Source organism: Podarcis gaigeae, assembly GCF_964106915.1.
Source record: "Podarcis gaigeae genome assembly, chromosome: 16".
In the NCBI taxonomy this organism is placed as follows: domain Eukaryota; kingdom Metazoa; phylum Chordata; class Lepidosauria; order Squamata; family Lacertidae; genus Podarcis; species Podarcis gaigeae.
In genome coordinates, this window is record NC_139693.1 from 9006519 (window position 1) to 9018429 (window position 11911).

At 45.4% G+C, this 11911-nt stretch overlaps 1 protein-coding gene across 4 annotated transcripts in view; it reads left to right on the forward strand.

The window, feature by feature from the left end:
* TDRD10 (tudor domain containing 10) overlaps positions 1-11911 on the forward strand; it is a gene marked incomplete at its 5' end in the record, with an annotated part of 29305 nt that overhangs the window by 14663 nt on the left and 2731 nt on the right. For all 4 annotated transcript variants that reach the window (XR_014558615.1, XM_083715887.1, XM_083715889.1 and 1 more), the window contains 7 exons: positions 208-358; positions 1453-1495; positions 3626-3704; positions 5719-5866; positions 8577-8722; positions 9016-9170; positions 9798-9868. Coding sequence is in view for 3 of the 4 variants with exons in the window: in XM_083715887.1 (XP_083572013.1) it covers positions 208-358; positions 1453-1495; positions 3626-3704; positions 5719-5866; positions 8577-8722; positions 9016-9170; positions 9798-9868 (793 nt within the window). The remainder of the gene's footprint in view (positions 1-207; positions 359-1452; positions 1496-3625; positions 3705-5718; positions 5867-8576; positions 8723-9015; positions 9171-9797; positions 9869-11911) is intronic.

An 11911-nucleotide genomic window follows, 5' to 3' on the forward strand; every position in this document is an offset into this window, starting at 1 on the left:
ACCCAGAGGTACCACTGTATATACTCGGTGGCCCCTCCCACTTTTGCCTCTGCCCCCGCCCACCACTGGCGTGTGGTTCCGGAAGGGCATGTAGCCCATGTCCTTAGCCCACGCTGAGCGATTCTCCTTCCCTGGCTCTCTTTTTTTCTGGAGAGATTGAAATGCCAACATGGCGCAACAGCTGACGTCGCTTCTCCTTCTCTGCAGCTTTGGGTTTCTGGAGCTGGCGTCCCCCGACATGGTCAAGCTCGCCATCAAGCGGATGAACGGGAGCCTGGTTCACGGGCGACGCATAACAGTGGCCGTTGCGGAGGACAGGAGGGTCCGCGAGCCCACAAACACGGACACAGAGATGCCGGTAAATATTCCTGCCTCTCTTTTAGCATCATCTATAATGACAGTTCGAAAGCCCGTCAAAGTGCAAGTAGATAAATAGGTACCACTCTGGCGGGAAGGTAAACGGCGTTTCCGTGTGCTGCTCTGGTTCGCCAGAAGCGGCTTAGTCATGCTGGCCACATGACCCAGAAGCTGTACGCCGGCTCCCTCGGCCAATAAAGTGAGATGAGCGCCGCAACCCCAGAGTCAGTCACGACTGGACCTAATGGTCAGGGGTCCCTTTACTTTATAATGACAAGGTCCCCTGGCCAGAACCCCTCTGACATGATTTTATATCTCCTCGCAGACGCAGATAAGTATGTGACCTGGCATGTAGCACTCTTTGCAACTGCCGCTAGGAAAATTAGAGCAAATTATATAGCCAAGGTAGCCAGCAACTGTAGAGGAGATGAATTTATTTGACCCTATCTATATCATGCTATATTTTATCCCTATCACCAAACTCTGAATATAATTGCGCACTGTATTAATTAACATCATTTTTTAATATATTAGTGGCCATGTGATAATTTTAGCTTATAAATTTTATTGTTTAATGTCTTAATTTGTATATTAAGGTACTTCTATAGCTCTGTTTAGAGTAGGCAATGTTTTGATAACATAAATGTTTTAAGTTTTTTGTATCAACCCAGTATATATTTTTTTAATTGTTGAATGATTCTGTGTACATTGTGGTAGCCTTTGGCTATGTGCAATAAAACTGACTGGCTGGCATCGTCTACACTGGGCTTCCTCAACCTCAGCCCTCCAGATGTTTTGAGACTACAATTCCCATCATCCCTGACCACTGGTCCTGCTAGCTAGGGATCATGGGAGTTGCAGGCCAAAAAAACACCTGGAGGGCCGAGATTGAGGAAGCCTGGTCTACACTGACTGGCAGAAGCTCTTTTCCTGGTTTTTAGCCAGGGTCCTTCTCTCCCAGCCCTACCTAAAAATGGCAGGATTTGAACTCGTGACCTGCTGCTCTACCCACTGAGCAATAAGCGCTTCCTGATAGGTGTTAGGTGTTTTTCCTTTTCTGGATGATGGGGCTCCAAACCTCACGTTTCATTTCAGGATTTGGAGCCCATCCCCTGGGAAGAGACCGGACCCAAGTGTGGTATGTTGCACCTGTGGGGGTTTTTTCTCTTTATTTCCTCCCTGCTATATCCTGGGGGCTCAGGGCAGCTTTCCACTCTCCCCCACCCACCCTGCAAAATGACAGTGATTTCCTCACGGGGCGAAGAAATCAATTTTTCAGGCCCAATGAAATGAGAATGATATTGTAAAACCTATTTAACACACGCTTACCTGGACACACTTTTTTTACCCTGGCTTCTGACACTTGATGTGTGTGTTTTTAGGACCCACCTCACTTGGAGGATTGTAGCGGGTGGCGCTGTGGGTTAAACCACAGAGCCAAGGACTTGCTGATCAGAAGGTCAGTGGTTCGAATCCCCGCGACGGGGTGAGCTCCCGTTGCTCGGTCCCTGCTCCTGCCAACCTAGCAGTTTGAAAGCACGTCAAAGTGCAAGTAGATAAATCGGTACCGCTCCGGCGGGAAGGTAAATGGTGTTTCCGTGTGCTGCTCTGGTTCACCAGAAGTGGCTTAGTCATGCTGGCCACATGACCCGGAAGCTGTACGCTGGCTCCCTCAGCCTATAGAGCGAGATGAACGCCGCAACCCCAGAGTCGGCCACGACTGAACCTAATGGTCAGGGGTCCCTTTACCTTTACCTTTATCTTTAAGTTGTTTTAAACTGTTTTGAACACTATGCTTTAATGTTGTGACTCATGCATGGCACCTTAGGGTAGGGGGGGTAGTAATAATAATGAATGATAATGGTGTCTTATGGCACCTGTAAAAAAACCCAAACCAACAAATTTAAATATTTATTATTTGTTAAACCCACTGATTTTTTTTCTTTAAAAAAGTAACTCAAAGACTCCTGTGCCTTTGAGTTGTTTTTTAAACGCTTTTTCATTTTGATTTAAGTCGTTTTGCGATAATGTAAACTGTTTTGGAATTGTTGCAACTCACCCTGGGACCTTAGGGTGAAGGGCATATTGTTGTTGTTTAATTGCAACAACGATGAATTGGAGCTCACCTTATCAGATGAAGGGATCTGCTCAGACAGCACGCCACACACAAAAGTGTGTGCACCTGCATCTTTTTGTAATTTTATGTTGTGTACTGCCCTGAGATCTACAGATGTAGGGCAATATATAAATTTAATTAATAATAATTACCGTATTTTTCCGTGTATAAGACGCCCCGTATTTTTTGGGACTCAAAATTTAGAAAATGCACTATCCGTGTATAAGGCGACCCCTTACTTTAAACTTCAAAAAATTAGGAAAAACTGTAGTCTTATACACGGAAAAATACAGTATTATTATATTAGGATCAAATGTGATGGGTGGGCGGGGTGCCCACCTGTCAATCACATGACATCATGATCTCCGTATTTTTTGCTCTACAAGACGCACCAGACCATAAGACACAACTAGTTTTTGGAGGAGGAAAACAAGACAAAAAATATTCTGAATCCCAAAAGCCAGAACACCAAGAGGGATCTGGCTTCTGGGATAGCCTCTTGCTGTCCTGCCTTATGGGGTAGCCGCACGAGGCCTCTTGATGGCAGCGGGAGGAAGGCTCCCCCAAGAGCCACGCTCCCTTTAAAGTGCTTGCGGAGCGTGTGTGAGGGTCTTGGGGGCAGCCCTTCTCCCTCCTCGGGGAAAAGCCCCCAAGAGCCACACACACGCTCCACGTGGCTCTTTAAAGGGAGCGCTGAGCAGAGCCTCCCGCCTGCCTTCGCTCCATAAGACGCACACACATTTCCCCTTACTTTGTAGGAGGGGGAAAGTGTGTCTTATAGAGCGAAAAATACAGCACATCACCTTATTGGTTGTCTGTCAAACTCCCTTGCACAGGTTCCCGGGTGCCCCTATAAACAGTCAGGGAGAATTTTGCACGGACCCTCAATATTCTACGGCTACTGAGCATGCTCAGTCCTCATTGGACTGAGTTTCGGATGGGCCAGCCCATTTTGGGGGGTTTTAATGGAGCAATGTGGTGTTCTTCACCTTGGGATCCCCTAAACATATTGAGACCAGGCTTTCTCTCTCTCTCTCTCTCTCTCTCTCTCTCTCTCTCTCTCTTGACTTCGTTCCAGTTCCATTTCTACTGCCACTCTCAAACCTTGCCCATTCTTTAATTTCCCCTGACTTCCTGTCTCGTTCTCGGCAGATCTTTCCCCAAAAGCCAACATGCAGACCTTGGACTCGCCGAAGCTGAAGGTCCTTTATGCCATTCCCATGGAAATGAGGTGAGGAGGAATATCTTACAACAACACGAAATGTCATGAAATGTCATCCACATTTGGGTGTAAATTTCTTTTCTTTTTTCTTTTTTAATAATTTTTATTGAATGGTTTTATGTTACAAAAAACAATACAGCCATACTCCCACTAAATATAATTAAGAAATAAAAATTACATACATCGATATTTAGTTTGTTATTTACCGTCTTATTTCCTCCCAAGCATTGCATACAACAACACACATATGTGCAGACACCCACACACCCACACCCACACAGAAAATGATAATAATGAAAGTAAATATTTTCCCCCTTTTATTTTCCAAAATCTTTTCTTCAACTTGACTTCCTGTCAAGTCCCTTTGCATATGTTTTATCTTACATTCAAATGTACACAAAACAATAAACCTTTCTATATAATTTTTCTAATACATTCTGAAAACATAATAAATCCTTAATTGTAGTCCACCTCCTTTTAGTTCCTTTATCACTCGAATGCTAGTCAAAACTATTATTGTATTTTTTAACATATTTTTTATAAACACCCCAAATTTGGGTATAAATTTCTACTCGTATGCATATATTTTTTTGCAAAGTGATTTCCCCAGTCGTGTTATTTTCACGATTATATGCAGTTCTACGCACGCTTTGCCTCGGCATATTCATTTTTGCATACATCACTTGGCTGAAGACCTACATTGCGAAATTCAGAGGAAAAATTGAGAAGTGCACATTTGGAAGGCCGAACATAAGAAGAGCCCTATTGGCTTTAGTCCAGGGGTTTCCCAAGCTTAAGTCTCCAGCTGTTTTGGACTACAACTCCCATCATCCCTAGTTAGCAGGACCAGTGGTCAAAGATGATGGGAACTGTAGTCCAAAAACAGCTAGAGACCCAAGTCTGGGAAACCCTCCTCTAGCCCAACATCTTGTTCTTACAACCAGAAGCCCACAAACAGCTCCTGAGTGCAAGATCAACTCTAATCACTTTAGATTCCCAGCAAGTGATAATCAGAAAAATACTGGACAGTAGCAGGAGAACAATAGCCATTGATAATGAATTTGTCCAGTCTTCTTTTAAAGCCATGCAAAGTAGTGGCCATCACTGCCTCCATTATTTAACTATGCACTGTGTGAATCAATCCTACCTTTTTATCCCTCCTGAATCTTCAAATACTTCACTTTGTTGGATGTATGAAAGCTCCATAGTTATGAGAAAGAAAGGGAAACTCTTCTCTCTCTACTTTCGTCCTTTATACACCTTTATAATATTCCATACCTCCACCCTGACTCTCATTTGCCTGTTCTCTGAACGAACAAGCCCAAAATGTTGTAACCCCATTGGGCACTTTCTTTGACTCCTTGATCATCTCTTGACTTCTGTGATTGGTGTTCTCCTGCTAGGTACCGTATTTTTCGCTCCATAAGGCGCACCGGACCATAAGGCGCACCTAGTTTTTAGAGGGGGAAATCAAGAAAATAAATCTTATTGCCCCCCCAGCCCCAAAGAACTTCTGGGGCTGCCAGGGGAAGCTCGGGTCCCCCCCCCCCAGCCCCAAAGAGCAAAGAAGCCAAGATGGCGAGCGGGATCCATCCTGCTCGCTGTCTTGGCTTCCTCTTTAGCCGCGCACAACCTCTCCAGCCGGGAAAGGCTGTGCGCGGCTAAAGAACCCGTAGCCTCTCCCGGCTGGAGGGGCTGCGCGCAGCTATGGCAATACCCCCACCTCCCACAAAAGCCCACAGGAGCCGCGCACCCTTTAAGGAGTGCGCGGCTCCTGCGGGCTTTTTTACAAGGAGGGAGAAGGGACTGACCTGGAGAAAAGCCCGCAAGAGCCGTGCGGAGCTTGTTTGAGGCTCTTGGGGGCTTTTCCTGCTTGCCCCCCCTGCATTCACTCCATAAGACGCACACACATTTCCCCTTACTTTTTAGGAGGGAAAAAGTGCGTCTTATGGAGCGAAAAATACGGTATTTTAAACTGAGTACCAGAAGAATCTTTTAATCGGTGTTGTGACTTTCCTTCCAGAACTTTGTTCTTGCTGCAGATGTTAGCAGATTGCTTTAAGGATGTGGGCTGGCTGTTCTCCATAGCAAAAGTCGTCGGGAAAGCTGCGCTTCTGGTGTTGGATACCGTTCCGCAGACCCCCTTCTTCTGGGCCATCCATCTCACAGAGGTTGGTGCAATCCGCAAATTCGTTTTGGTTAAACCGCTTGCCTGTTTGCCCACCGTTTCCCAGGATTGTGGCTCCATACAGCCTGGCGAAGCCAAGCAGTTTAGTGCCCCCTGTTAGCGGTGAAAGCAATGTAAGTGCACACTGTGCTGCAATGCAACTGACGGCGGTTCATTGAGCTCTAACGCACTTTGAATGGCACTGGCCTCGTTCGGGAAAGAGGACAAATGGTAGAAAGTTGCTTTTGATGGCCTCTGCACACGTCGTGTTGTGAAAGGAAGGAGGCTAGAGGAACTGAAATGTTTCTTCTTTAAATGGAGCGTCTGCAAGTGGAAATGTGAGGGGAGAGGGATGCTGTTCTGCCCATCAGGCAATGGCTTTTTACACCAGCCTTGCCCCACCCTGCAGCCCTAGGAGCCTTTCCCAGACAGACCATGACTCTGAGAACAGTAGAAGCAGCTGGAAAGTGAGTACAGTGGTGCCCTGCAAGACGAATGCCTCACAAGACGGAAAACTCGCTAGACGAAAGAGTTTTCCGTTTTGGAGGTGCTTCGCAAAACAAATTTCCTATGGGCTTGCTTCGCAAGACGCAAATGTCTTGCGAGTTCCTGCGGGGTTTTTTCCCTTCCCCCCCCTTTTTCTAAGCCGCTAAGCTGCTTATCCGCTAAGCCGCTAAGCTGCTAAAAGCCGCTAAAAGCGCTAATAGCACTAATCTGCTAATCTGTCAATGGGCTTGCTTCGCAAGACGAAAAAACCGCTAGACGAAGAGACTCGCAGAACGGATTCTTTTCGTCTTGCGAGGCACCACTGTAGTTCAGGGATAGTTTTATTTTATTTTTTAAAAAAAGATTTTTATTAAAGTTTCAAACATTTTATAAATACAAAACTAAACAATACAATAATACAAACAAACAAAAATAAAAACAAGTATAATTTCAGTCCCTTATTTTCTTATAACTTATTTCCCCGACTTCCTCATACCTCCCCTTTCTGTATTCCAATTTCTAATTTATTAATTCAGCAAATCCTTTCCCTTATTTTTCATTTAATTTTTAGTCTCTCTTTTCTTTTTTACTTATCCATTACAGCTGGAAACCACATAATTTCTAAACCAACGTCATTCTAACATTCATTAATTTTACAATATTTCTTAAGATAGTCCTTGAATTTATTCCAATCTTCTTCCGCTGTCTCTCTCCCCTGGTCTCGGATTCTGCCAGTCATCTCTGCCAGTCCCATATGTTCAGGGATAGTTTTAAGGGCCGTGTGTTCTTGTTTCTCCGTTTGATCCTTTTGCATGGCTTTGTATGTTTTGTGGTATTTTGTGCATTGTGATTTGCTGTTATTTCTCTTGATTATAGTTTAGTACAATGCAATACAAATCTTTATTACGGTCATAGACCAGCATAAACGGGTGAGATACAGTCATTTAAAACCTGAAAAGCGTTTTGGAAAGCTAAAAGGTATTACAGTAATAGGTGACTGTAAAAGTCTATAAGAATTTAAAAGAAGCTAAAAGAAGTTATAGGAGCATTGGGTGGGTATGGAAGAGCATAAAAGGTTGCTATATAAAAGACTTACATAGACTATATTAATTTACAGAGCACTCTGATATGTTCATTGAATCTAGTTTGTAGCACAGGTCATCCTCTGATGAATTTTGAGCGCTGCTGTGCAGAATCTAGCGGCATTGTATGTTGTAGCAGGATTGGTATCAGAGCAGCAGGGAGGTATAGAATCACCCTGTGTGGCCTGGGTACTTATGAAGTAGTGGGGAAATCAGGCTGATATGAATGTCTCTGTAATAACAGGCACTGGAGAAGGACATGCTCTACTGTTTCTATTTGTCCAGAGTCACAGGATCATTGTCTCTCTGGGTAGTCAATCTTCCTGTATCGGCCTTCAATAACTGCCGAGAGGAGGGCATGACATCGAGTCAGGGTAAAAGCCATTTTGTGTTTAGGGACTTCGAGTTTGGTTATATATGCCATAGGGGAGGCAAGGTACCTGCTGGATTCCATGGCAAGATCCAATTGGCTAGATCCAATTGGTGCTCTGTGTCTACTACAAGTTGTTTAATGAGCGCTTTAGCCTGATCATATTCCATTCTAAGTAGAAGACCTGGAGAGAAACCCAGGGATGAGATTTTAGTTGCCTCTGCCTGTTTTTCACATAGATTGAAAATCATCATTCATAGTTAGTGGGGCAATGCCCCGGGGAAATAGTTTAGGCCAATAATTGAGTGTGGTCACCCACACTGCAGCCTCCACTTTTGTGAAGCCTGTCTCTAGCCTCAGAGTAGCATTAGAGACACATTTTGGGACTTGAAGGACTGACCTTTGAAATTTGGATTGCAACATTAGTTATTGTAATTGATGAGTGTAAACTGTTTAATTATTATTTGCTGATATTAAATATTACTGTTCACTATTGTATTACAGTGGATTATTGAATATTGCTTTAATTGATATAAGTCGATTATTTCAAAGTTATTGGGACTTCTTTGTATTGAATCAGATTATCAGGCGTGTGTGATCTTTGCTGTGTGTTTTGTTGTTTCTTCAGCTTGTATACCGCCTTATGTACAGTAATTCAGAAAGACGGTATGCCACTTAAAAGAGAAATGAAATACTAGAGGACTTTTGCTTGTGTATGTGAACATTCAACAGGAGCTAAAATACACCGGATACTGTTTTTGCTGTTAAAAATGTAGGAATGCCATCAGGCTATGCGGAAGCTGTTTGGGGCCTTGGCAGAAAGTGAGTCTTGTACACCCTTTCTGACAGAGCAAGAGGTTCAACAAGGGACACGTTGCTTGGCAGAGTGCATTGTGGGGGACGAAGGCCATGCCTGGAACAGGTGAGGGGATTATGGAAACAAATACACATTGCACGTTTGGGGTTGAGAACAAATCATGTAGTTAAGACAAATGGAGATATCTGCAGGTGGCTGTTAGTTATGACGGCACAGTTGAGCCTCCCTGTGCCACAGCAGTATACCTTGGGGGTACTGGAGGCTGGGGACTTACAGCAGGGGAGGTCACAAGCTTCCCAGCGACACCCGGCTGCCCCTCATTGGGAACAGAATACTGGGTGGAAAATTAAAAGCGGAGGTATCTTTTTTTCTCTCTTTTGCCTCTCTCCCTTTCTCAGGTGCTGGGTTGTGGAGAAGGTGGAGGATCTGGCGGTAGTGTTCTTTGTGGATTTCGGCCGCTCTGCCACTGTCCCGCTTAATTCCCTGCGGAAGCTGGACAGGGATGATTTCTGGGCCATCAAACCTTTGGCACAGCCGTTTGCGCTCCAGGAAGGCAAGTGAAGGCAAAAGTCGGTGGAGCGGTGAACGCAAATTTCACCCTTGTGCTGTAGGGTAACAATGCTGCACCCCCCCAAAATTAAAAAATCTGAAGAGGTTAAAAAAGTAAAGGGACCCCTGACCATTAGGTTCAGTCGTGACCGACTCTGGGGTTGCAGCGCTCATCTCGATTTACTGGCCGAGGGAGCCGGCATACAGCTTCCGGGTCATGTGGCCAGCATGACTAAGCCGCTTCTGGTGAACCAGAGCAGCGCACGGAAACACCTTTTACCTTCCCGCCGGAGCGGTACCTATTTATCTACTTGCCTTTGATGTGCTTTCAAACTGCTAGGTTGGCAGGAGCAGGGACCGAGCAACGGGAGCTCACCCCGTCGCGGGGATTTGAACCTCGGACCTTCTGATCAGCAAGTCCTAGGCTCTGTGGTTTAACCCACAGCGCCACCCGCGTCCACTGGCCAAATCCAGTAACTGAGTGTCTGAGGGAGGCAGAGACTAAAACCAAAACCCTGGAGAAGTGGAATGGAAGGCCATGACTCCATATTGCAGCATTTTTGTTGCAAGTCCCTCTTGTTCTGCTTACTGAATAATTCCTTTTGACTCGTACTTTTTTTTTCTTTTGCAGAGGTTTTCCCACCTCACCTCATGATGAGAAAAATCCTGGAAGGGAAGGTGGTCGGCTCATTGCAGACAGAGGTAAGGACAGAAGTGTCTTGCAACTGTTAACGTGCAGAGGAAATGATTTTTTTTGTCGTCTTCCAGACTTTTGATAGCCACAGAACCTCTTCTCTGTCTCCTGAATCGACATGGATGAATCCTCAAAAGTTTTATTTTAAAAGTGGCCAGAGGATGAGTGATCTGATTGCAGAGGAGAGCCACAAATCGATCCACTAGATGTGGCTCCAAATTGGAAGCTCCAGAACAGCGACTGTATGGAGAATCCCGATTCATATATCACATTAACCAGGGGTGCCCAAACTTTTTTCAAAGAGGACCAGATTTGATGAAGTGAGCATACATGAGGGCCGACCAAAATTGTTCAGCTTTTTTTAGGATTGGAAGTTTATGAGCTTTTTAAAGATTTTACCCCAGGAGATAAAACTGCCACAGGGGCTGGATTAAACCCCCTAAAACAGACTTTGGACATACCTGCGTTAAACCATACAGTGGTACCTCTGGTTAAGAACTTAATTCATTCCGGAGGTCCGTTCTTAACCCGAAACTGTTCTTAACCTGAGGTACCACTTTAGCTAATGGGGCCTCCCGCTGCCACCGCGTGATTTCTGTTCTCATCCTGAAGCAAAGTTCTTAACCCAAGGTACTATTTCTGGGTTAGCGGAGTCTGTAACCTGAAGCGTCTGTAACCCAAGGTGCCACTGTAGTTGAAAATGAACCTGTGGTTTAAGGTGAAGTGAAACGCGTCTTCCCCTAACTCTTTGGTTGCTCTCCAAACCAACACCAGTCAGGGTTTGTTATTGGTTTGCTGCCCATGGTTTGTCAAGAGAGAAACAAACCATAAGCCCAGGTTTGGATAAGAAAAGTCCCGCTGTATGAGGCCAAAAGCCCACCTTGACCCACATCCTTGTCTCACAGTAGGGGAAGCCCACACCGTTTTAAGGCATTTCGCTATCCTACCCCCAACTGCATATTCACATCACCACCATTAGCACATATGGCTTCGCCTAGAGCAGGCACCCCCAAAATCGGCCCTCCAGATGTTTTGGGACTACAACTCCCATCATCCCTGACCACTGGCCCTGTTAGCCAGGGATGATGGGAGTTGTAGTCCCAAAACACCTGGAGGGCTGACTTTGGGGGTGTCTGCCCTAGAGAATTGTGGGATCTGCCATTTACAGTTCCTAACACCCTTGACAAAATAGAGCCTGGTTGCTGGATCAGGCCAATGACTCCATCTAGTCCAGCACAGCCCCTTCTCCCAGTGGCCAACCGGATGATACTAATGATAATTTTATTCTCATTATGCCGCCCATCGGACTGGGTTCCCCCAGCCACTCTGGGCGGCTTCTAACATATATAAAAACACAAAACACCAAACATTAAAAACTTCCCTAGACAGGGCTGCCTTCAGACGTCTTCTAAAAGTCAATAGTTGTCGGTTTCCTCGACATCTGATGGGAAGGCATTCCACTGCCAAGAAGGCCCTCTGCCTCGTTCCCTGTGACTTCCCAAAGACCCTCAGAGCTGGATCTCACATCCAGCTGGATGATGGGAATGGAGACGTTCCTTCAGATACCTCTGGGAAACCCGCAAGGACCAGAGCACAACAGCGGCTCTCCTCGCTTGCAGTTCCCAGCGACTGGTACCCAGTGGTGTACTACCTCCAAGAGTAGAACACAGCCATCATTGCTACTGGACGTTGAGAGTTTTATCCTTCACATTTTCACCTGCTGGGGGCCAGCAGTACATCTTGTGAGCAAATTTGCCTACAAGCTTTGCAGCAGTGATTCCTGCAGAAGCGAGTTCCATAGTAACAATGCGCTGCTGGAAGTACTTCCATTTATATTTCCTGAATCTTCCAACACTCAAACTTCATTGATCTGAGTTATGAGAAAGGGAGAAAAACATCTCCCTGTATGCTTTTCTCCAAACCATGCATTATCCTAGACACCTCTTACAATGTTCCCCCACCCCACCCCAAATTAATACTCCCCAATTGTAACCTCTCCTCATGGGAGATCCTACCGTATTTTTCGCTCTATAAGATGCACCAGACCACAA